Below are 23,524 nucleotides of genomic sequence, written 5' to 3'. Positions count from 1 at the left end.
TAAATAATTTTGTAATCCTTACAATTTAAAATTACATTTTAAGTGATAGAGGAGTTAAAAGAAAGCGTGTGAACTTAAATGTGGCACAGAAATTAGAGCTAATTGAGAAATTAGAAAAAGGCATCTTGATATCACGTTTGTGAAATTTACGGCGTAAAAATCAGTTTCTGATATCCGTAAATCAAAGGCCAAATTGCAACACAATTTTATATTGTACAGTACTGTATATTGTATTAAAACTTTTTTTTTTTTACATTAAGAAAAATAAAAAATGCATTCCCAGGTTACAGTCAATTTAACGGACTTTTGGCATTAATGGACACCCCTTCTTCCCTATTAGTCCATTAAATCGAGGGTTTACTGGACAATACAAAACTGGACAATCTCATGGATCATTTATAATTTGTGAATGGCCCACATTCACAAATTATAAATCCATAATTTGTGAACGAAAACTGGAATAATAAATTTACTTACATCTTCAGCCTTTTCTATCACAAGTTGGAAAAAAAAAAATTGTGGTAACGAGTAAATATTTTCATGTTCGGATAAACTTAATGTAGAATCACTGCACTTGAAAATGTAGAATCACAGAATGGTACATGATGCTTGATAAGAGCTGTAGAACTTTTTTTTTTCTGCCAATAGAGCAAATGAAAATGTCTGTGATTGGCTGAATTTTTTTGTTTCATTTCCCACTCTTTTCCCAAGTTACTCCTTCAATTAACTTTGCAACAAATTTTCTCACCACAAATGAAAACAGAACAGATATAGTACATATAAAACGTTATTATTCATGATTATTATTCATGACCAGTGACAAACTCCGGGTCTTGTTGGCTGTATAGAAACAGAGCAATAGGCAAGGGTAGAATGTTGTGAAAATGGCAAATGAACCTCAAAAACCATTAACGAAACTTAATGCTTTGTAATGACCAAAGTAGAAGCTTTACTCTGCCTGGTCATCGCTTATTTCCTCTCTGAACACCACAGGATAAATGCTAATTATAGGAGGAAGGATCCTTCCCAATAAACTGGTCAGGTTCAAAATGCCATATATGAGGATCAAAGGATTGGCGATTCAGATGTGTCTCTTTGTTAGCATAGTAATAACTCATTCCTAGTCCTTGCAATTTTTCATTTCAGAAAAAAAAAAAAAAAAAAAAAAGAAAGCCAAATCTAGCATGATAAGCAATAAAAATGACAACACTGCCCATAACCAGACTTTATGCGGCAAACTTGTGTATTGTAAAATAAAACATATTTCCCTACGCCAACAATCAGAGTACACATACACACACAAATGTAAAATAAATTCACCAACACTAAAATAAAATCAGATTGTGATGTATACTTATGTTTGACACTGATGTTGCTGAATATTTCACAACTATCTTTTATTTACTAATATTTCTATAAGCTTGGAATCAGCTAAACAATACTCAGGTGGTGGCCATTCGTTGGGTTGATAAGAATTTGTTATATTTAAATTAAAAAATGTCTCGTTTATGAATAAAAATTGTGAATTGTCTTGAGAAATGAATCTGTCTTCCAAATTTCATGGGGCCCCTTTCAAGCTCGGATCAAATGCAGCTGCATTGGCATAGTTATGCCACTGGGTTTGTGTTGCGTTCCATCTTCAACTCAATAAATAAAATGATGAATAATATAAATTTTACTTACTTACATAAGGAGCACAATTATTCAAATGAAAACACATCACGATTACAATACAACTTTATAGTGATGCGCACTGCATTCGGCGGGGCGAGAGGGCTGCTTGGCCACACAGCAGGTGCCACACGAAAGTAATTAATTTTCATACACATATATCCCACAGTCTGGCCCATACCTAAAGTGGGGTATACATGTGTGAAAATTAATTACTTTTGATATTTCAAGGGATGGGTAAAAACTGGTCTTGAGATAATTAGACAATGACCTAAATTTCCACACCTTTATAAATTATACAGACTTCACTTTTCAGATATTATGAATTAAAAAATTAAATAAATAAAATAATAAATAAATAAAAAAATAAATAATAATAAAAGCATTATTTTTGTCTGTCCTTTGTACTCATTAATAAAATGTTAATCATATTTCCTAAACATACGGAAAAAAAGTCATTGTTTTGGGTATCACTCAGGAGCCCCGTGCAATTTAAATAAGTTTTAAAATCAATTCTTTAACTTAAAAAAATTTTCCTTGTCTTTTTTTCTTTTTATTTATCTTTATTTTTTTTTATCTATTCTCTTTTTCCTTTTTTTGTTCAATTTTAATTTTTTCTGCCAAGCGCTGGGCCCGATTGGCCCCAATCGGCCTAAGGCCAGCCCTGCACTTGTGGGATAACATGTATCCTAGGAAATGGTGAAAGAATGCTCACTGCTGTGTTAATTTTTTGATAGAGAAGGCAGCCTTTACTAACTGTTAATAAGAGAGAGAGTAGTGTTTTGGTTCACATTTTTGAAATTCCAACTCTATTGGTAATGTAATTTAGAGTTACCATTCCATGCATTTATTTTATTTAAAAATTAATATTTATTGGTACTTTTATTAATCTTTACATTAGTTAAATTTTTACTTAATTTAGTTATTTCTTACATAAAAATATCATGTATGAGCTATATCATATGCATTTCCCTGGAAATAAAAAAAAAATAAAAAAATTGGCTCACAGGAGTCTTTTTCCACGTGTATATTATGGCTGTATTTATTACTCTTGCCTTTCTAATTATGTACTGTGTAGCTGGTTATTTTAATATGTAAAATAGGCATCTACTGTATTTAAGGCATTCAAACATAACTACTGGGAATTTCATTCACAATTTTCACTTTCATCCAATATTCAAGAGTAGAATTGACTGATAATACATTATCTCAAATTTGCTGGATAAACTGACACCTGCATTACATTCCAAAATATTATTATCCAGACTCCATATGCTAAATAAAATGTAACAATCTCAGAAGTGGGTGTTTTTTTTTTTTTTTTTTTTTTTTTGCATTTGATTTCAAGGCAATAGTAGTTATGGAAAATTTTTGTGCAGCTATCAGCAGTGGGAAAGTGTTTGGTGCTGATCACATAAGGAGGGAGAGAAACTAAAAGTCTATTTTTATTCCTAAAAAAGTATAAAAAAAACCAACTTGTAAATATTATGTGCTTTTTTTTTAATTCCTTGTTATTTTATTTTTACAAAATGTAATATTACTGGAGCAGTAAGTGATTGCTTCAGTAATTTTGTGGTGCCAAGTTTCTCAATTCATAGCCTAAGGGATAAAAAAAAATAAATTAGGATAAAATAATGTAGTTAATAAAAATTAAAAATAAGTTAATCACTTATTTTTATTAATGTGCGTGCACACGTGTGCAATAAGGGCATTCAGAAAGTGCAATGCAGATTTGTTAAAGAAATGCAAGTAGTAATATTATTTGCATCTCCACATAAATGCCATGAAAATTTAGCAGTATTCCCAGCAACACCAGTACATTAATGTTCTCAAAAAACTGTGCTTCTGTCCCATAAGCCTATGTTTTATGCATGGATTCAGCATCCATTCTAATGTTTTCCCAGATAAATGTTATTTTAAAGATCTGCACACATAATCTGATGACACAAGATGAGCCAAAATTTTCTCTGTCTGTTTTAGCATTGTACATGCTTGTTGTATGAGAGGATTCATTGTCATGAAACATGACCCTATCCATCAAAGTCTATGACACTTCTGATAAATTTCAGTTTTCAGCTTCTGCAGTGACTGGCAGTAACATCTTGCATTATTGGTTTCTTCATGGCTCATGAAGTCAATGAGTATAATGCCAAATCAATCCCAAAAAAGTGGTGGCCATCACCTCCTTGACTAATGGGCTTGTTCCAAATTTTCTTTCCTCAAGAGAAAGTTGGTGTTTTTCAACACACCATCGGCCGCCGTAGCCAAGTGATCAGGCATGAGGGTGCATAAGTACACGTGACTTGAGTTCCAGCCCGTGACTGAACAGCACTGTTGTTGTTGTTGCTGGTATAGAGCTTAACAACACAAGGGCTACTGAAGCCAAATTGTGTCTGTTCACTGTTTATTTACAATACAGTGCATTTGTTATATTCTCTGTGTCTTATGAACTCCTCTGACCATGTGGTCATCCCAGAGTATAAATAGAAAATTTATTTATTTATCAAATTTCATTTTGCTTCAGGGGCAAATGATGCACTTAAGTTTCATTGTCTGTCAGTCAATTCTGTTCAGGAACCAGTAACTCCTTTTACTATAACACTGAAGGTGTTGCAGGCATGGTCCCTAGTACTGCCCAGTGACTGTCTAACTGTTTTGTGGAACTCACCCCTTAAATCAAGGTCATACATAACTCACTTTAAAATTTCACTGTTCTTCAATTTCATGATTATCAAATATATTTTCAAGAATCATTAGTTTAATGAAGACACGAGTCTTTCAATTTTGCTTGTGCTGAGTCTACCATCACTTGGTTCATCAGTGATAGTCTAACCATTTCTAAGCTCCTGGCACCAAAACAATGCTTGCTTAAACAGACAACTTTCCACTATGGGTGGAAAAAAGTTTGTGGTGAATTTCACTGTTTTCCCTTTGGCTTATTAAATAATGAATATTGAATAATGGAGTGCATCTCTTTGGAGCGTTCCATTATTCTGTGACTGTAACTCCATTATTCTGTGATTGTAAATATGACTGCTCCAATACATTCATATAGGAGCAGTCATATTTACAATCACAGAAATTCCAAATGTAAACAAATAAATCTTCTGTTGCATATACCAATATTTGTATAACAATCTTTTTTGTGAATTCAAATGTTTTCAAGAGAAAAAAAAAAAAGCTTTCAGACTCTGAATGCCCCATGTATAATACAAAAATTAACCCATTAACAACTGTTTCAAAATCAATTATATAAGGATCATTTAGATTCTATTCAATACCACAGTTCTTGAATTACTAATAGTGAAAACAAGAGAAAAAAACGGGTGCTCCGTAGCCAGGTGGGCAGGAGCAGCAGTGCATAGCACACGCTTCTTGATTAGACCGGGGGTCGAGCCCGTGACCACCAAATACAGAGGATGTGGAAAGGTCAGGGAATGACCACCGCATATCCCTGGAGCAATATGGCCTCGGTTGCTAATGCTCCTAAAAAAAAAAACCAAATAACAATAACAAGAGAAAAAACTTTTAACAACAGATTTAGTTGTTTTAGAGTGTTAAAATAACTAATAAAAAAATAGGAGTCAGAATCACCTCTCCTATAGCATCAGCAGGTTAATATGATAATAATAATTAATTATGATATATTACCTGTGAGAGACTGAATACCTGCACCAATAGTGGATAGCAATGAACCAATTACAATTACTAAAGGATGGGGCCATGCTAATTCAGCTACTGCCAATCCTCCACCTATACTTTCTCCAAATCTGAAAGAGCAAAGGTGACATAAAAACAGGAAAAAAAAATAATATGTATATAATAAGAAAAACAAAACAAAACAAAATTTAATTTGTGTTTTAACATGTATTTATATTCTAAGAATCACTTCCTATATAAAAAAAAAATTAATTTTAACAGAAAATCCTGATACAATTAAACTGAATGCTGATACTTATATACTAAATTGAGAATAAGCCTAATTCAATTTCATCCAATATTCAAATAAAAGTAAATATTTTTTGCCAAAAAATAAATAAATACCAAATTACCTTGGCTACTTTGGCTCAACATTATGACATTCCTTAGAAGAATAAGGAAATACCATCTGGACACAATGTGCTGTAAATAAATGGTCTAAAATTACCCTTTAAAGATGCTTTGTAAGTGTTTTAATAGATTTTGGAGTCCAAAAAAACCATTCATTGATGGTTTTAAATATTATCAAATAATGTAAACATGCACCATATTCTGGCCTAGCTTAGATGATATTGGAATGGCGCTGATTCCATTATTAGTTATAAAACGAAAATTTTCGTATTTGCAAAATGTTCAGTTCTACAGAAGACTATCTCTGAAAGTGAAAGGTTACATTTTAAGTCCTTGGTCGAGTTGAATATTATTAAATATTATTCAAACAATAGCCCATATCTGATGTAATGAAAGAATGTTCTATCATGCAGCAGTTATAACTAGTGAAATAAACACAACATCATGCATTTGTGAAAAAATACAAATATTATATAATTTTTTAAAAATAAAATGTGGACTAACTTGATAATTATAAACAACAATATGTTGCAGGACCTATTTTGTTCTGTTCCCCAACAGCTTTAATTTAAATTAAAGATAAACATTAAATCACTATGGGTAACAAATCTACAACCTGCCTCATTGCTTAATAATGGTTGTTCTGTTAGCAAAGCTCAGTCAGCTATGTGAAGAGATTTGATATATCAACAAAGATATCATAATCATATCAACCTAAACAGCATTCCCAGAATCAAAGCTCAACAATGCTTAAGTCTGTAATTAAAATAAATACGTAACTTAAAATTTTGAATATTTATAACCACTTTGCCTCTGCCACAATCTGAAACCAGTCAGGCAAAGTGGCAGGGGTTTCCATCCCTGCCAGCAGGGAAGTCAATCTCTATCTAAATTCAGGGCTTGATTATCCAAGGATTCAATTACAATATCTACACTCACAGCACTTGTTCACATACTGCATATCGTTTTTATATATTTACACATATTTTTGGTGAAGTCCCCCAGGATTTGGTGTTGGGCCTATTTTTGTTTTGATATACCTTAATCAATATTTATCAATGGTATTGATTAAGGTATATCAGGTTTAATTAGCATTAGCAGAGGCATATGATGAAAGAAAGCAAACTTATGCAGCATCAGCCAAAAAAAAATTTTAAAAAATAAATAAATAAATAAAACTTCCACTTCACCTCTCCGTTCGTTCGAAATACCTGTCCAGCTGAGCCTTAAATTTATTTAGGCTATCAACTTCCACAACAAGGGATGGAAGTCTGTTCCAACAACCAATTAACTGCTGGCTAAAAGCAAATTTCTGCACATCTATCCTACATCAGTCTTTCCTCAATTTGAATTTATGCCCTCTCAGGTGATTATTCTGAGCAAGAGGAAGAATCCCATCAGCATTAAGCATGCTCAAACCATTCAAGGCTTTATACACCTCTATCAGATCACCTCGCCGGTTCCTAGTCTCCAGACACTGTAATTTGCAAAACTTAAGCCTTTCTTCGTAAGAGCAACCCTTTGTTCCATTCACTAATCTTGTTGCTCTTCTCTGTAGTCGTTCCATCAGCTCTACATCCTTCTTGAAATGAGGCCTCCAGACCCGTATACAATACTCAAGGTGTGGCCTGACCATTGCCTTATACAAGAGAATAATCACCTCCTTATCCCTGCTAGAAAAATTCCTGTATATCATTGACAAGACACCATGAGCTACTCTTGCAGCCCATCTGCACTGTTCAGAGAACTTCATATCTGCCTTCACAATTACCCCAGGTCCTTTCCATTCTCTACAACTGTCAGTGTAGTACCACAGAGTTGATACGTTGCTCTGGGGTTGCTGTTTCCCATATGTAGTACTTTACATTTGTCAATGTTAAACTTCATTTGCCATCTCTCAGCCCATATGCTCAACCTTTCCAGATCCTGTTGCAGCAGCATAGCATCAGTAGTGTCCTTAACAACCCTGCCAACTTTTGTATCGTCTCCAAACTTGGACATTAAGCTTGATATACCATCATCAATATTATTTATAAATACAGAAAACAATAATGGACCCAACACTGAACCCTGAGGGACTCCACTAATAACATTAGTCCATAATGAGCAGTGTCCATTGATTACCACTCTATGTCTTCTCAACCTTAACCACCCCTTTATCCATAGCAGCAATTTGCCTCCAGTGCCACACTGCTCCAATTTGTGCAGCAGTCTTCCATGTGCAACAGTATCAAAAGCCTTTCTAAGATCCAAGTATTTAATATCAAAGTTATTCCCTGCATCCAGCTCTTTTGTGACTGCATCATAGTATCCAATCAAATTGGTCAGGTAAGACTTCCCCTTAACAAAACCATGCTGTGTCTGAGCTATAACTGAAGTCTTGCCTAGATGATCCTGCAGTGATTCTTTAACTAGTGCCTCCATTAATTTTCCTGGAACAGAAGTTAAACTCACAGGTCTATAATTACTTGTGTCAGCCTTTGATCCTCCTTTGTGAATTGGGGTCACATTTTCACATCTCCAGTCTATGGGTACTCCCCTGAGTCCAAGGAAGTTCTCATAATTATGACTAAGGGTTTGCTAACTTCCTTTGCTGCTTAATATAACTGGATAGATCCCATCCACCCAATGATGGGATCTATCCAGTTATATTAAGCCTTTTATATTATATTATAATTATATTATAAGTTATATCATATCCCTTTCCTGTGTTTATCTTCAACAATTTCTCCTCCACTTTCCTCTCAGTTATTACAAGATTATCTAGCTTACTGCCAGAGTTGAATACACCTCTGGCATTCCCCTCGCTGAATAACTCCTCATGTATGATCGTCGATGCAAAATATTCATTTAGTTTGTTAGCTACCTGAGCAGGATCATCAACAATTGAACCATCGATATCAAGTGGACCAATCTGATTCATCCCCTTCCTTCTAGAGTTTACATAAGTAAAGAACTCTTTGCTGTTTTTCTTTGCATCCTTTGCCAAAGATTTCTCATAATCCGCCTTTGCCTGCCTAATCTCCTTTGTGACTTGGTTACAGACCAGCTTATATCTATCATAAGCTTCTGTGTCACGTGTTAATTTATACGTATCCCATGCATTTTTCTTCTCTGCCATGTGTCTCATTAGTTCATCTGACATCCATTTAGGCCTAAATCTTGAACAATATTTCTTAGTTTGTAAAGCCTAGTAGCTTCCAAGATAAGTTCTTTGAATGCTTCCCATTTTGAATTTGCTGTTGGTATCATCAGTTGGTCCCATTGTATAGAATTTAAATACTGTCTCAGACCATCGTAATCACCTTTACGAAAGCAATAACCCTTCACTTTACCCATGATGGTAGTTACCTCTTTGAGTAAATCCCACTTCAGCACACTGTGTTCACTGCCACTTAGTGGTTCCTTTATCTGCAGATTCTTAATGCGTGAGGAATCACTATTGATAATGGACCCAAGATCAAGAGTATTACTCCATCTAATTGTCTCCCGAACATGCTGATAAACCCCGGGGGCTCACATCTGGTGAGTATGGGCTTGGCACACCCAGGGTCCTGAACTGGATATCATCATTCTTCTCTTTCTTGGGGATTCCCTTCTACTTTTGACTCTCTCTCTCTCTCTCTCTCTCTCTCTCTCTCTCTCTCTCTCTCTCTCTCTCTCAGGGTTACTCGGGAACTTTTTTTTTTTTTTTTTTTCCTGGTGCAGCATAAGCCTCAGGCTTCCTTGTATCATATGGATATTAATAATAATAATGTAGAAAACAATCATCCAATAAATCCACAAAAGCCTTGCTAGCGTGTGAGTGACCAATCCACAAATTCCCGTCAATATCCGGGAAATTAAAATCCCCATTATAAAACTCTCTGATTTACTGGACCACTTTATTTCTCTGTACGTTTCTTATTATACTCATCAGAATCATTAGGCCTGTAACATACTCCTGGTCTAATTTTGATCTCCCAGTGCTTATGTCACACTAAACTGACTCGACACTGCACTGTCCAGTTATGTTGTCTGGCTTCACTTCCTTGGATTTTATGTGTTTCTTAGCTAATAGCATAACCCCTCCTCTCTTCCTATCCTGTCTATCCTTTCTGTACACATTGTACTCCCCAAATTTCAGTTTTGCATTTCTTATATCTGTGTGACACCACATCTCTGATATCCCAACAATATCTGCATTTGATGTTTTGACCAACACCCAAATTCATCAAATTTATTTACCAAACTCCTAGCATTGGTGTATACGCAAGTATAAATGCACCTGTTCCTATTCTTAGCTACCCTAACACAACCCATGTGTTAACTTGTACTGCAATGACTCCCAGCAGGCACCACCGTAGCCTGGTGGGCAGGAGCAGCAGTGCGTAGCACATGCTTCTTGATTAGACCGGGGTTCAAGCTCTTGACCACCAAATGTGGAGGATGCAGAAAGGTTAGGGAATGACCACCGCATATCCCCGGAGCAATATGGCCTTAGTTGCTAATGCTTCTAAAAACCAAATAACAACACCCGCTCCCAAGCAGTCTCTAAAATACCCTGCATATTGTTTTCCAGGCTGCCTTACTGGGATTCATTTGTGGGTTTTTTTTTTTTTTTGGTTCAGTGCCCAAGTTCCCCCACCCACCACAGAGCCCAAATGGATACCCACTACCTAGCAAGCAATAAATGCTCTCAGGAATAGAATGCCAGAGCTACCCAGACACCATACCCACACCTCTACCAGCCTGAATCCTGTCTCTCAGACCATGAGAGTAGGGGCATGGCATTGACCCTTACAGATGAATCCACTAGTCCAGCATTTCTCAAACTGTGTTCTGTGAGATGTGTTTCAAGAAAAATCATTATTAATAATTAAAGAAATAAAATAAATAAATTTTGCATATTTGTAGCGTACACCACTTTTGTATCATCATAATTTTTAACATTCTTTTTTTTCCGATTATTAATATACGGGCATAGACTAATAATTAAATAGACTGCAGAACACTTTATTTTGGTTAACTTTTGTGTAGAGATACAAAAATATAGCAATATTGTGATCTAATATGCCATTTGTATGGATTTAGTTGGAGTACATGGGTTGGAGGAGAGGGGGAAGCGAACCGATATAATAACTAAACTCGCTTCCTTTTATAAATCTTTTTTTTTTTTTGATAATTATTAGTATTTCGAAATATTATTATTAAAATAAATGACCATGGATTTGTGGTTGAAAAAAGGAACTTGAAAACAAGAAGCAAGTACTTCTAGTGTTGCAACTGTGGTCGATGAAAACAAACACAATATTGTCACACTTCAAAGTGAGGATGAACAATCGCAGCTTTCTGTTTCCAAAAAATCCGAAGTGAAAAAACAGGAATCAACTAATAAAAGACCAAAATGAAAGTAAGATGACAGTTATTTGAATTCTGGCTTTACGTGTGTTGGAAACGAAGATGCTCCTGATGCACAGTGTGTCATATGTAATAAAATATTAGCAAACAGTTCTTTGGCTCCCGCTAAGTGTTCGATAAATATATTGTGAGATGAAAAGTGTTCCTTTACTAAATATTATGCAAGAATAAAAGCTTCAAAGCCACTGAAGAAGCCTCTCATATCAAAAAGGAACAAGTTAATCTGTTATATTGAGGTTAAACGAGAATAATCAATGTGTAACAAAACACCATCCCACTCTATTCCATTTCTAATAAAAACTCCACCCCGCCCCTCCCAGCTTGAGCTGAGGTGTGGCTCTTTGGGTTCTTTTTCACCAACAACTGAACCTTGGGAACTATCATTAGCAGTGAGACAGTTCTCCATGTTTTTGAACTTGTTTCTTTTCGACACGAGAGGCTTCATTGGTGACTTCAAAACTTTTATTCTTGCATAATATTACTACCTGCTGCTTACTCTACCGAATCAATGTTAGTGACTGAGTTAACTGCCTTTAGGAAGTAACGTCATTTCTGTATCTTAGTATGAACTTACTCTTCTGAATCAACTACTTATCCTACTGAATCAACATTAGTGACTGAGTTAGCATTGTTAGCACTATTTAAGAAGTGACGTCATTTGCATCATTTAAAATCTAACAGCCACCTAACAGAAGTGATGTAATTTGTTGCTTAAAATCGAAACGGTCAGCTTTCTTCGTTACCAATCAATTGTGTCATTTCTGTTACAAGAGAATTTCGTTACCAAGTGATTTTACTCTAGTGCTGCCATATATGTTTTTACATCAAAAAGTTTGGGAAATGCTGTACTAGCCAATCGATCCTGAGCAAGGCCATCCCAGGATCACCTGTTTCGTTGAAACAAGGGCCAAAGTGGTGTACTGAAGCTCGGTCCCTTGACCAGGATTCAGCTTTCTGGGTTTCCATTGTTCACAGCACACATGCTGGATTCCTATGGTGGTAACCTGGACCTGAAGCTGTGGACATTGGATCCCAGTTATGCTAATCTGACAGCCCAACAACATCACTGATAGGCTCCCTCACCATGTATGGGTGCCCATGTTGAGGGACACTTTGATGGTCCTTTAAAGTTTATTTTTAATTTTAATTAAATTTATATGATATTTAGCTATTGAGAAAGAGACTAAGACAAAACAAGCCCTACAACGTATTTCACTTTATAATTATTAAGTTAAAAATTTCAGATGAACAAGTTAATGCAAAGCATCATTTTAGTTTGTAGTAAATCACCAAGGTAAGCGAAATGGCGTCATTTTTGTCACATTGCATATTGTGAACACCTTCACGAGTTGCCCATTATTGCGCTATCTTGAATGGGTGATGCTTCCTCAGTAGAGAGTAATGTTACTTATTCTCGGCAGATACCACCACCCAGACACAGCACCATTCTGTTGGCTTGTCGTCAGTGGGTGGGTGGGTAGGTACCCCGGTTGATGCAATGAGCAACACCCTAATTATGAAGTTTAACTCCACAATATGAGAGATGCTAGACAGTATAGTGGTAGTAATAGTCATGTAATGCAAGAAAGCAAGCGTATGAAACTTGTAGCATCAGCCCAAAAAAAAAAAAAAAAAAAAACAATTTCACACATCCATTCCCTCTAAACGTTTGTCCAGTTCCTCCTTGAATTTATTTAAGTTATCAACTTCCACAATGAATGGAAGTTTGTTCCAACAATTAACTACCTGTGTATGATAGTAAAGTACTAAAAAAGGGTTTAAGGCTGAAAGCCTCAGTCTATGGGAAATTTAGTAGACAAACAAGTTAGTGCAAAGTATCTTTTTACTATTGCACCATCTGGCATCGCCCATATTGGGGATTGATTGATATTGATATTTATTAGTTAAAGCAGTCCCAGCCAACCCCCGCTGTCAGTTACACATAATTTAGCAGTACTCTTATATACTCCTTCTCCTGTTTGCCCAAGTACAGGGGGCAAAAAACCTGCCATGACCAAAAAAGATTGGTATGAACAAACTGAAAATAATCAAATTACATAAAAAAAATAAATATACATATAATTAAATTTCAGACAAAGTCCAAACTTCATTGGAAAGAGCTAAATCTGTTCACAGTCTGTTGGAAAGCCAGCAGCTGCTGAGAACAGAAATGCCTGCACAAGGAGCTGCCGAGAACAGAAATGCCAGCACAAGGGGCTGCCGAGAACAGAAATGCCAGCACAAGGAGCTGGAGTTGCAGTCGATATAGCAGACTCAAGCCTCCACGGTTTCACAGAACTTTAGGTAATTCGGCACTGCACCATACCACATTACAAATCCAAGGCTTCCAGATGCAGAAGAGCCTTCCATCTAAGAAATATTGCAGTTGCAAAGGCTTAGAAAGCCAAGAAGTTCTCCTGTTTATCAACTAGAATTGTCTCACAGCCTTCTGCCATAAGATTGAGATTACTAACCCGAGATACCAATTCAATTCGTAGATCACCGTACTCCTCACAGATGTACATAATATGTTCCCATGATTCTCTTTCGCCACAATGGCAACTAGATCTTTCAGTAATTCCTAAATCACGCAACTTTGCATTAATCGAACCATGACCAGTCAATAAGAACATAGCTTGTAAGTTTGGGGCCCCAAACCATTTGAATTTTATCAAGACTGCATTTCTTAAATCTGGGAAAAATTTTTGTGTAATCTGCCCTTTGTCACAAAGGCTCCAATGCTCTTGCCAGACTTTTATCAAAACATCCCAGATTCTTGCCCTTTCCTTCCTGGGATCTGCCAAAGATATCCACCTCTATATTCAGAAAAGAACAAGGAATGCCACAGCAGATGAAGTAAGCCAATGCACAATACACCAAATGCAGATCATTTGGTGTATTGTGCATTGGCAATTTTCAATCAATAGGCAATTTTCCAGTCACAACCTGCAAAGCTGGGGTCGACAGAGTTCAGCATGACATGCACATCCTAAGGAGCATTACTTTTTGAATGGAACTGAGCTTTCTAGTAAATACTTTTCCACTTTACACGTTCAAACCAAACTGGTACACTATACATTACCATGGGAATAAATACACATTCATATAGCAAGTTCAGTGCCTTACCTTTTATTCCCCAGCCAACTCTACTGATTTGAGTAATCATCCCAATAACTTTCCTCACCTTTTCTGATAGATAAGTAACATGCAAGTTGAAAGTCAAAGATCCGTCAAACATAATGCCTAGATATTAGGGGAAAAGGGAAGGGTTATTGTTTCCGTAAAGGCGACTACGATGGACTGAGACTGTATTTAAATTCTATACAGTGGGACCAACTGATGATGTTACCAACAGCAAATTCAAAATGGGAAGCATTCAAAGAACTTATCTTGGAAGCTACTAGGCTTTACATACCAACTAAAAAATATGGTTCAAGGTTTAGGCGAAAATGGATGTCAGGTGAACTAATGAGGCATATGGCAGAGAAGAAAAATGCATGGGATACTTACAAATTAACACATGACACAGAAGCCTATGATAGATACAAGTTGATATGCAACCAAGTTACAAAGGAGGTTAGGCAGGCGAAGGCAGATTACGAGAAATCCTTGGCAAGGGATGCAAAGAAAAACAGCAAAGAGTTCTTTACTTATGTAAACTCTAGAAGGAAGGGGATGAATCAGATTGGTCCACTTGATATTGATGGGTCAACTGTTGATGATCCTGCTCAGGTAGCTAACAAACTAAATGAATATTTTGCATCGACATTCACACATGAGGAGTTATTTAGCGAGGGGAATGCCAGAGGTGTATTCAACTCTAGCAGTAAGCTACAGAATCTTGAAATAACTGGGAGTAAAGTGGAGGAGAAACTGTTGAAGATAAACACAAGAAAGGCACCTGGGGTGGATGGGATCTATCCAGTTATATTAAAGGAGGCAGCAAAGGAAGTAAGCAAACCCTTAGCCATAATTATGAGAGCTTCCTTAGACTCAGGAGAGGTACCCATAGAGTGGAAATGTGCAAATGTGACCCCAATTCACAAAGGAGGATCAAAGGCTGACACAATTAATTATAGACCTGTGAGCTTAACTTCTGTTCCAGGAAAATTAATGGAGGCACTGGTTAAAGAAGCACTGCAGGATCATTTAGACAAGACTTCAGTTATAGCTCGGACACAGCATGGTTTTGTTAAGGGGAAGTCTTCCCTGACCAATTTGATTGGATACTATGATGCAGTCACAAAAGAACTGGATGCAGGGAATAACTTTGATATTATATACTTGGATCTTAGAAAGGCTTTTGATACTGTTGCACATGGAAGACTGCTACACAAATTGGAGCAGTGTGACATTGGAGACAAATTGCTGCTATGGATAAAGGGGTGGTTGAGGGGGAGAAGACAGAGAGTGGTAATCAATGGACACTGCTCATCGTGGACTAACGTTATTAGTGGAGTCCCTCAGGGCTCAGTGTTGGGTCCATTATTGTTTTCTGTATTTATAAATGATATTGATGATGGTATATCAAGCTTAATGTCCAAGTTTGCAGACGATACAAAGGTTGGCAGGGTTGTCAAGGACACTACTGACACTATGCTACTGCAACAGGATCTGGAAAGGTTGAGCAGATGGGCTGAGAGGTGTCAAATGAAGTTTAACATTGACAAATGTAAAGTACTATACATGGGAAACAGCAACCCCAGAGCAACATATCAACTCTGTGATACTACACTGGCAGTGGTAGAGAATGAAATGGACTTGGGGGCGGTTGTGCAGGCATATATGAAGTTCTCTGAGCAGTGCAGACGGGCTGCAAGAGTAGCTCATGGAGTATTGTCAATGATATACAGGAATTTTTCCAGCAGGGATAAGGAAGTGATTATTCCCTTATATAAGGCAATGGTCAGGCCACACCTAGAGTACTGTATACAGGTCTGGAGGCCTCATTTCAAGAAGGATGTAGAGCTGCTGGAACGAGTACAGAGAAGGGCAACAAGATTAGTGAATGGAACAAAGGGGTGCTCTTACGAAGAAAGGCTTAAGTTTTGCAAATTACAGTGTCTGGAGACTAGGCACCAGCGAGGTGATCTGATAGAGGTGTATAAAGCCTTGAATGGTTTGAGCATGCTCAATACTGATGGGATTCTTCCTCTAGCTCAGAAAAATCACCTGAGAGGGCATAAATTCAAATTGAGGAAAGACAGATGTAGGATAGACGTGCGGAAATTTGCCTTTAGCCAGCGGGTGGTTGGTTGGTGGAACAGACTTCCATCTCTTGTAGTGGAGGTTGATAGCCTAAATAAGTTTAAGGCTCAGCTGGACAGGTATTTTGAACGAACAGAGGGGTGAAGTGGAAGTGGGTTTTTTTTTTTTTTTGGCTGATGCTGCATAAGCTTGCTTTCTTGCATCAAATGCCTCTACTAATGCTAATGCTAATATTTTAATTGCCTTGCCGATTTTATGCTCAACCCATTCATTCTCACAACTCGGGGTCTTCTACTCAAAAAATGACCCTCAAAGACCATTGTCCTTGTTTTGGTTCCTGATACAGTCAGTTTATGTAACCTACATCAGTTATTAAGTTCAAGCAAAACCTGCTGTGACCTCGTTTCTAGTTGCATCCGTGAATTTCCTTCAATAAGCTCATTGGCATATGCCACCATCTCTGTATGCTCAAAGTCCCTATGCAACCAGTCCTCCAAAAACCAATCCTTGTGGGCATCCCCTGGTCACATATTGGGGAATTAAACTTCATAACTGGGTTGTCACTTGCATCACCAAGGTACCTACCCACCCTCACCCACTGATGAGAGCGGTATTTGCTGAGAATAAGTAACATTAGTTTTCTCTACTGGAGGAGCAATATTTATTCGAGGTAGTGCAATAACAGGCAACTTGTGAAAGTGTTTACAATATGAGATGTAACAAAACTTAGTAAATTATGTCAGTGATTTACTAAGAACTAAATATGATGCTTTGCACTAGTAAATTCCCATAGTCTGAAGTTTTTAGCCCTAAACCTATTTTAGTACTTTACTATCGCACAATGTCTGGCATCTCTCATATTGTAGAGTTAAACTTCACAATTGGGGTGTCACTCATTGTATCACCGGAGTACCTACTAGCTTACTGATGGGAGGCCGACAAGCTTTGAAACAGCACCATCTGGATGATGGTATCCACCAAGAATAAGATAAGTAACAGTAGTCTTCTCTACTGGAGAAGCATTGTTTATTCAAGGCAGTATAAGTGACGCTCTATACTACAATAATGCAATAACAGGCAACTCGTGAAGGTGTTCACAATACGAGGATGTAACAAAAATTATGCCATTTCACCTACTTTGGTAATTTACCACGAGCTAAAATGATGCTTTGCACTAACTGGTTCATCTAGTAAATTTCCCATAGTCTGAGACTTTCAGCCCTAAACCCTTTTTTAGAATTTTACTATTATACACCGTCTGGCAGCTCTCATATTGTGGAGAGTTAAACCTCATAACTGTGTTGTCACTCATTGTATTGCCAGGGTAGCTACTTGCACACCAATGAGAGGTAAAAAGCTTCGAAATGGTGCCATCTGTGTGGTGGTTATTATTCTTGGTTATTTGCCAAAAATAAGTAACATTAGTCTTCTCTACTGGGGAAGCATTGTTTATTCAAGGTAGTTAACAGGAAATTCATTGTGAAGGCATTCACAATATGAGCTGTAACATTAATGATGCCATTTCATATACTTTGGTGATTACTACAAACTAAAATGATATGCACTAACTTGTTTGTCTAGTAAATTTCCTGTAGTCTGAGGCTTTCAGCCCTAAACCTTTTTTTAGTTAAAAATTTTATTAAAAAGCAACATTTTTTTCACAAGCATGTAGCATTTAGTATCAAGTATGCAGTGGGAGTCTGTATTCCATATATTGTTTCAAAATTTTCTGAGATAAATGATGTTAAACTCTATGCTGGTGTTTTTGATTTTTATTTATTTTTTTTTTTACGTAAACCCCAAACACGAGAGGTAGTAGAACCTATAGTACTTAGTACCGTGCTTATGTTGGAGGTGGGGAAGATGAAAGAAGATATTTGTTGACATTAGACTTGAACTTCTGTAGACTGTAATTTTCAGGAAATATGTACGAAGGAAGGTTGTTCCAGAAAACGGCAGTTGAATGAATAAACGAGGAAGATGAAAAGTTGGTTCTGTGAGTTTGAAGTTGGACAGTAAATGGATGTTGGCTGGTGGCGGCACGTGTTCAGACTGTTTTGAAAGAGAGAGCAGGAATTATAGAAGCCAATTCAGAAGAACAGTGCCCATGGAAGTATCTGTAGAAGAGTCATGCAGCAGAAACAGTACATCTATGAGACAGCAAGTGGAGAGACTCTGTTAGAGATGAATCATTAATTAACCTAACTGCCCTCTTCTGCATGGAATCAAGAAGCCTGAGAGATATTTTGTAAGCACCATCGCAGATGTGGGAACAATATTCCAGGGCAGATTTGCGATTTATACAGAGTGAGCAGCTGTTTGGAAGAAAAGTAACGCCGAGAGCGAAAGAGGAAACCAAGTTTTTTAGATACAGATGAGGCAATATTTGTAACGTGCTTGTGCCAACAGAGATTAGAAGTCAGGGTAATCCCCAAAAGAGATATATCATTTTGCCTAGAAATCAGTGTCACTAAAGATAAGCACAGGAGCAGAAGAATCCTTTTTGCGAGATATAAGACAAGACTGAGTTTTAGAAGGGTTGAAATCAACTAAGTTGTCTTTGCCCCACTGGAGAATTACCTGAAGATCAACTTTTAAGGAATTGGTAGCAGATTTTCGAGAAGTTGAAGCTGATTGAGCAGGGAAAGGTTTCTCAAAATGGAAAGTAGAATGCAATGTGCTATCATCAGCCAAACTATGGATAGGATTTCCAGTCAATGGAAGAAGGTCATTAATATACAAGAGGAAAAGAGTGGGAGAAAGAACTGAACCTTGGGGGACACCGGCATTAGTGGAGAAGTTAGAAGATAGAGAGCCATCTACCATCACCTTCAGTGAGCGATCAGAGAGAAAACTGGATAACCAATTAGTAAAAACAGTCGGCAAACCATAAGATGGAAGCTTGTTTAGAAGACCTTTATGCCAAACACGATCAAAAGTCTTTGAGATGTCAAGAGCAACTACTTGTGTTTCACCGAACCTTTCCATTGAATTAGTCCATAAATGGGTAACATAAGTCAGAATACCACCAGTGGATCGACACTGACAGAAGCCATACTGGCGATCGTTGATCAGACAGAAGGTTTCTAGGTAGTTTAAGAGTTGGTAGTTAATTGATTTTTCCATTACTTTAGAAAGAGTAGAAGTAATTAAAATGGGACAATAATTGGATGGGAGGGATTTGTCACCCTTTTTAGGAACTGGCTGGATACGAGCAAATTTCCAAGTAGAAGGAAACACACCTTTGGAATAAGAAAGTGAAAAAAGGTGGCAAAGAATAATAGTAAGTTCAGGAGCACAGGTTTTGAGAACAAGTGGAAAAATACCATCAAGATTCGTCAAAATTCTTCTGACATCCTTTTGATGGAAGACCACAGGGGGCCTTGAATGGAGCATGTTGGGAATGGTGGCAGGTGTTTTACCAAGATCATTAATACATGAGTTGGAAGAAAAATGGGATGCTACCAGGTCAATTTTATCCTTGGCTGAAGTGACAGCAGAACCATCTGGTTTGGACAGAGGTGGGAGCAGAGATGGGCAAAAGTTGTGGCCAATAGCTTTGGCAAGAGACCAGAATGCTCAGCTACCATTAGGGCAAGAAGCAAGTTTTCTACTCTTAGCCTGTTCAAACTCTAGTTTGGACTGATTAATAACTGCTTTACAATTGTTGTGAGCTAGCTTTGGTATAGGGAGAAAATGAAAATGAAGAATTAGAAACAAGCCAATTACGATATGCAACATTCTTCTCTTGAACAGCCTTAGCACATTTATTGGAAAATCAAGGTTTAGATAAAGGATGAGATTTTAAAGTGGAGTGTGGGATAAAGGATTCCATTCCTGCAAGAATAATTTCACTAAAATGATCTGAGCAAACATTGACATCAGAAGTTTTGAAATAGTAATCCGACCAAGGAAAAGAAGAAAAGAAATCTTGTAGGTCATCCCATTTTGCATTCTTGTAATGCCAAACAACACGAAGTTGGGAATAGCCATGAGATAAAGGCTCCATTGGAGAAGGGACAATCACCAAGTTGTGATCTGAAGTGCCTTGACCTGAAAAGATCAAGCGTATTGGCTGTATGATTAGGATTGTCTGGTATTCTTGTAGGTAAATGAACAATCTGTGCTAGGTCATTAATAATTGCAAAAGCCTCAGCATCTCGACCAGCTGGGTCGGTGTGACTAGAAAACGGAAGCCAGCTGGAGCTGTGAACATTAAAATCACCAAGGAAAATTACCTCACTGTTAGGAAAGTTGGACTGGAGAAAGTCAAGTTGCAAAGAGAGGAAGTCGAAGAGCTCCAAGTGATTATTGGAGTTGGGAGAACAGTAGAAACAACAGATGAATTTGACACATTGAGGTAGAGAGATTTTAAGCCTGAGAAGATCGAAAAGAGGAGATTCCAAATTGCCAAGTCTCTGACAGGGAATATCAGAACAGACATATGCACAACTACCACCTTTGAGGCGAAAGGAATCATACAGTGAATAATTTGGGCATTTGAGATGAGCAGTAGTTAAATCAACCGATAACTGAGATTCTGTCAGAAAAAGTACGTGGGGTTTGGCAGACTGCAAGTGGAAATGGACATCGTTGAGATTAGAACTGGGACCATGTATATTTGTAAAATTAATTAGGAAGTGCTTGGGAGGTTTAGATCTTTTCGCAGATAAGCTTGCTCTATTAGTTTGACAATTCATGGTGTATTCAATAGTAAGAAAAAGTGTGTGGGACATGCTGTATGAAGTAATAAAATTTTTGGATATGGCGTACACATGGTAAAAATATACCCAAATCCTTGACATAACATGGCCTCAACAATGCTCCCCGCATACACACTACTTGGACTCCCTACAGTCACTATCTGGCAGAGTAGAGGCAGCAAGATTATACACTAGCTTATCTGGAAGCCTCCTAGAGAGTTACCAATAGATTTGGTCCAGTGTGCTAACTAGCGGCCGGCCTGCAAACACTATTTTAGAGCTGTACCCTTGAAATGTAAGGAATATTGGAACTCACCACGATGTTGTTCATAACCTCAAAAGTCATAAATCATACTGCATGATGGAAGAGATAGGGAAGGGCTGACCAGAATTTAGCTCTAGAGACTAAACATGGGTTCCTCCACTTCAAGCCTCCAATATGAACCATAAATCAGAAAGCTGTTGCAAGATGATAATATAATAACTTCTTTGTCTAAGAAAGAAGTGGTTAGCATTCAACAGTCTTGTGAAAACTTTTTGGCTATTTATAAATCAAAGAATAAGGAGAAGAGCATCAATTACTAGTTTTAAAAAACTAGTTTGCAATAACAGTGAGAAAGCTTATTTTCTGCACAAATACTTTCCACATAATCTTGGTAGATACAGTGGATGAAGAGAATGGAAAAGGCTTTGCTAGGATAAAAGTCTATGGAAAAGTCTATAGAAAACACCAGGGAAAATGGGATGTGGCAGTGATGGCAGACTACTGCTGGTGTGTGAAAATGGATTCATCTGATGAGCTTAGACAAGTTTCAGAAAAGCACAAATACATCCATGCACAAAAAATTATATTAAACCACTAAATGTTCTCTAATGGAAACTGGTCTCTGAATGTTTAAAATTGATATATGTTTTGCTATAGCTATTACATTTTTTTTTTTTTAATTTTGTGCAAAAAATTTATGTGAAAAGAAAAATCAATTATAGATTTGGAATCAGCACCTAAATATTGTAAATGTTCATATATTTGTATTAAAAAATGTGAAAAAAAACTTTTAATTAAATGCATAACAAAGTAATTATCCATATGCATTTCCTTTAGTTTATTTTATAGTTCAATTACCACACAAACACACAGTACTGCAAAAATATATAAACTTCTCAATTATCAATGGATACATGCTTATAATAACAATAAACAAAGAAGTAAATCAAATGAAAATAGTAGTCTACTTTATGTAATAATAAGGAAAACTCATTATATTACAATTATTATTGAATTATAAATTAACAGCTAGCATGCAAAAAACAAACATAAGGCTATTTATGTTTGTTTATAAATAAAAAAAATTCTATAACTTGTACGAGATGATCAGTGATTAGCATTAGCAGAGGCATATGATGCAAGAAAGAAAGCTTATGCAGCATCAGCCAAAAAAAAAAAAACCCCCCCCTCCCATTTCACCTCTCCATTTGTTCCAAATGCCTATTCAGCTCAGCCTTAAATTTATTTAGGCTATCAACTTCCAAAACAAAAGATGGAAGTCTGTTCCACCAATCAACTACCCACTGGCTAAAGGCAAATTTCTGCACATCTATTCTACAACCGTCTTTCCTCAATTTGAATTTGTGTCCCCTCAGGTTCTTAATCTGAGCAAGAGGAAGAATCCCATCAGCATCAGATTTGGGTTGAATCTCCCCAATCAATGCAACCTGCCTCAGTTTATCAAAAATTTTATGGACAACTAGAACTTACATGATTAAACAAGGCTTGCAGCTAACAGCAACCTTTTTATAGTTTAAAATTTTGCACATCACATAACCCTCTACACTTAAAGCTGCTATCAATCCACTGCACAATACCATGATAACAAAAAAGAATATTTTCTCATTCTGCTCATCACTGGTTTCTGTGAGGTTGCTGGTTATTGAGGAATAGAGAGTTCACCTCAGAGCCATAAAAATTCTTGCCCCACTTCAACCAAACAAAGTGAACACAGAATAATGTACAATACAACTGTTTTAGAATCAAAGCAGGTTTGCACTACAATTAATTTATGGCAAAAGGAAATTTGTTGGAAAGCTACAGGACACCACCTTTTATCCACAAAACATATTAATCAAAAACAAAAAAAATTTAAGCTCAGCTATAAATATATGACTAAATATTAATATTAGTATTAGTAGTGCAAATGATGAAACAAATTAAGCTTATAAAGCATTAGCCAAAAAAATAAAAATAAATAAATAACTTACACACTTCACCCATCTATACCTTCCAAGAATTTGTCTAGTTCTTCCTTGAATTATTCAAACCACTCACTTCCAACAACAGATGGAACTTTGTTCCAACAATCAACCATCTGCTTCCAGAAGGCAAACTTCCACACATCTATCCTGCAGCCATCCTTTCTCAATTTGAATTTATGCTCCCCCATGTATGTAGTCTAAGGAAGAGGAAGAATGCCATCAACATTTACTCTCTCAATCTA

At 36.8% G+C, this 23,524-nt stretch overlaps 1 protein-coding gene across 1 annotated transcript in view; it reads right to left on the bottom strand.

Moving 5' to 3' along the window:
• LOC150078633 (solute carrier family 12 member 4-like) overlaps nt 1-23,524 on the bottom strand; it is a 643,041-nt gene that overhangs the window by 273,410 nt on the left and 346,107 nt on the right. The window contains exon 12 of the mRNA XM_090383812.1: nt 5,323-5,441. Within this exon, the coding sequence (XP_090239938.1) occupies nt 5,323-5,441 (119 nt within the window). The remainder of the gene's footprint in view (nt 1-5,322; nt 5,442-23,524) is intronic.

The sequence above is a fragment of the Mastigoproctus giganteus genome, chromosome 10 (genome assembly GCF_048544385.1).
Source record: "Mastigoproctus giganteus isolate SK-2022 chromosome 10, ASM4854438v1, whole genome shotgun sequence".
In the NCBI taxonomy this organism is placed as follows: Eukaryota; Metazoa; Arthropoda; class Arachnida; order Uropygi; family Thelyphonidae; genus Mastigoproctus; species Mastigoproctus giganteus.
This window is presented reverse-complemented; position numbering and strand designations above follow the sequence as displayed.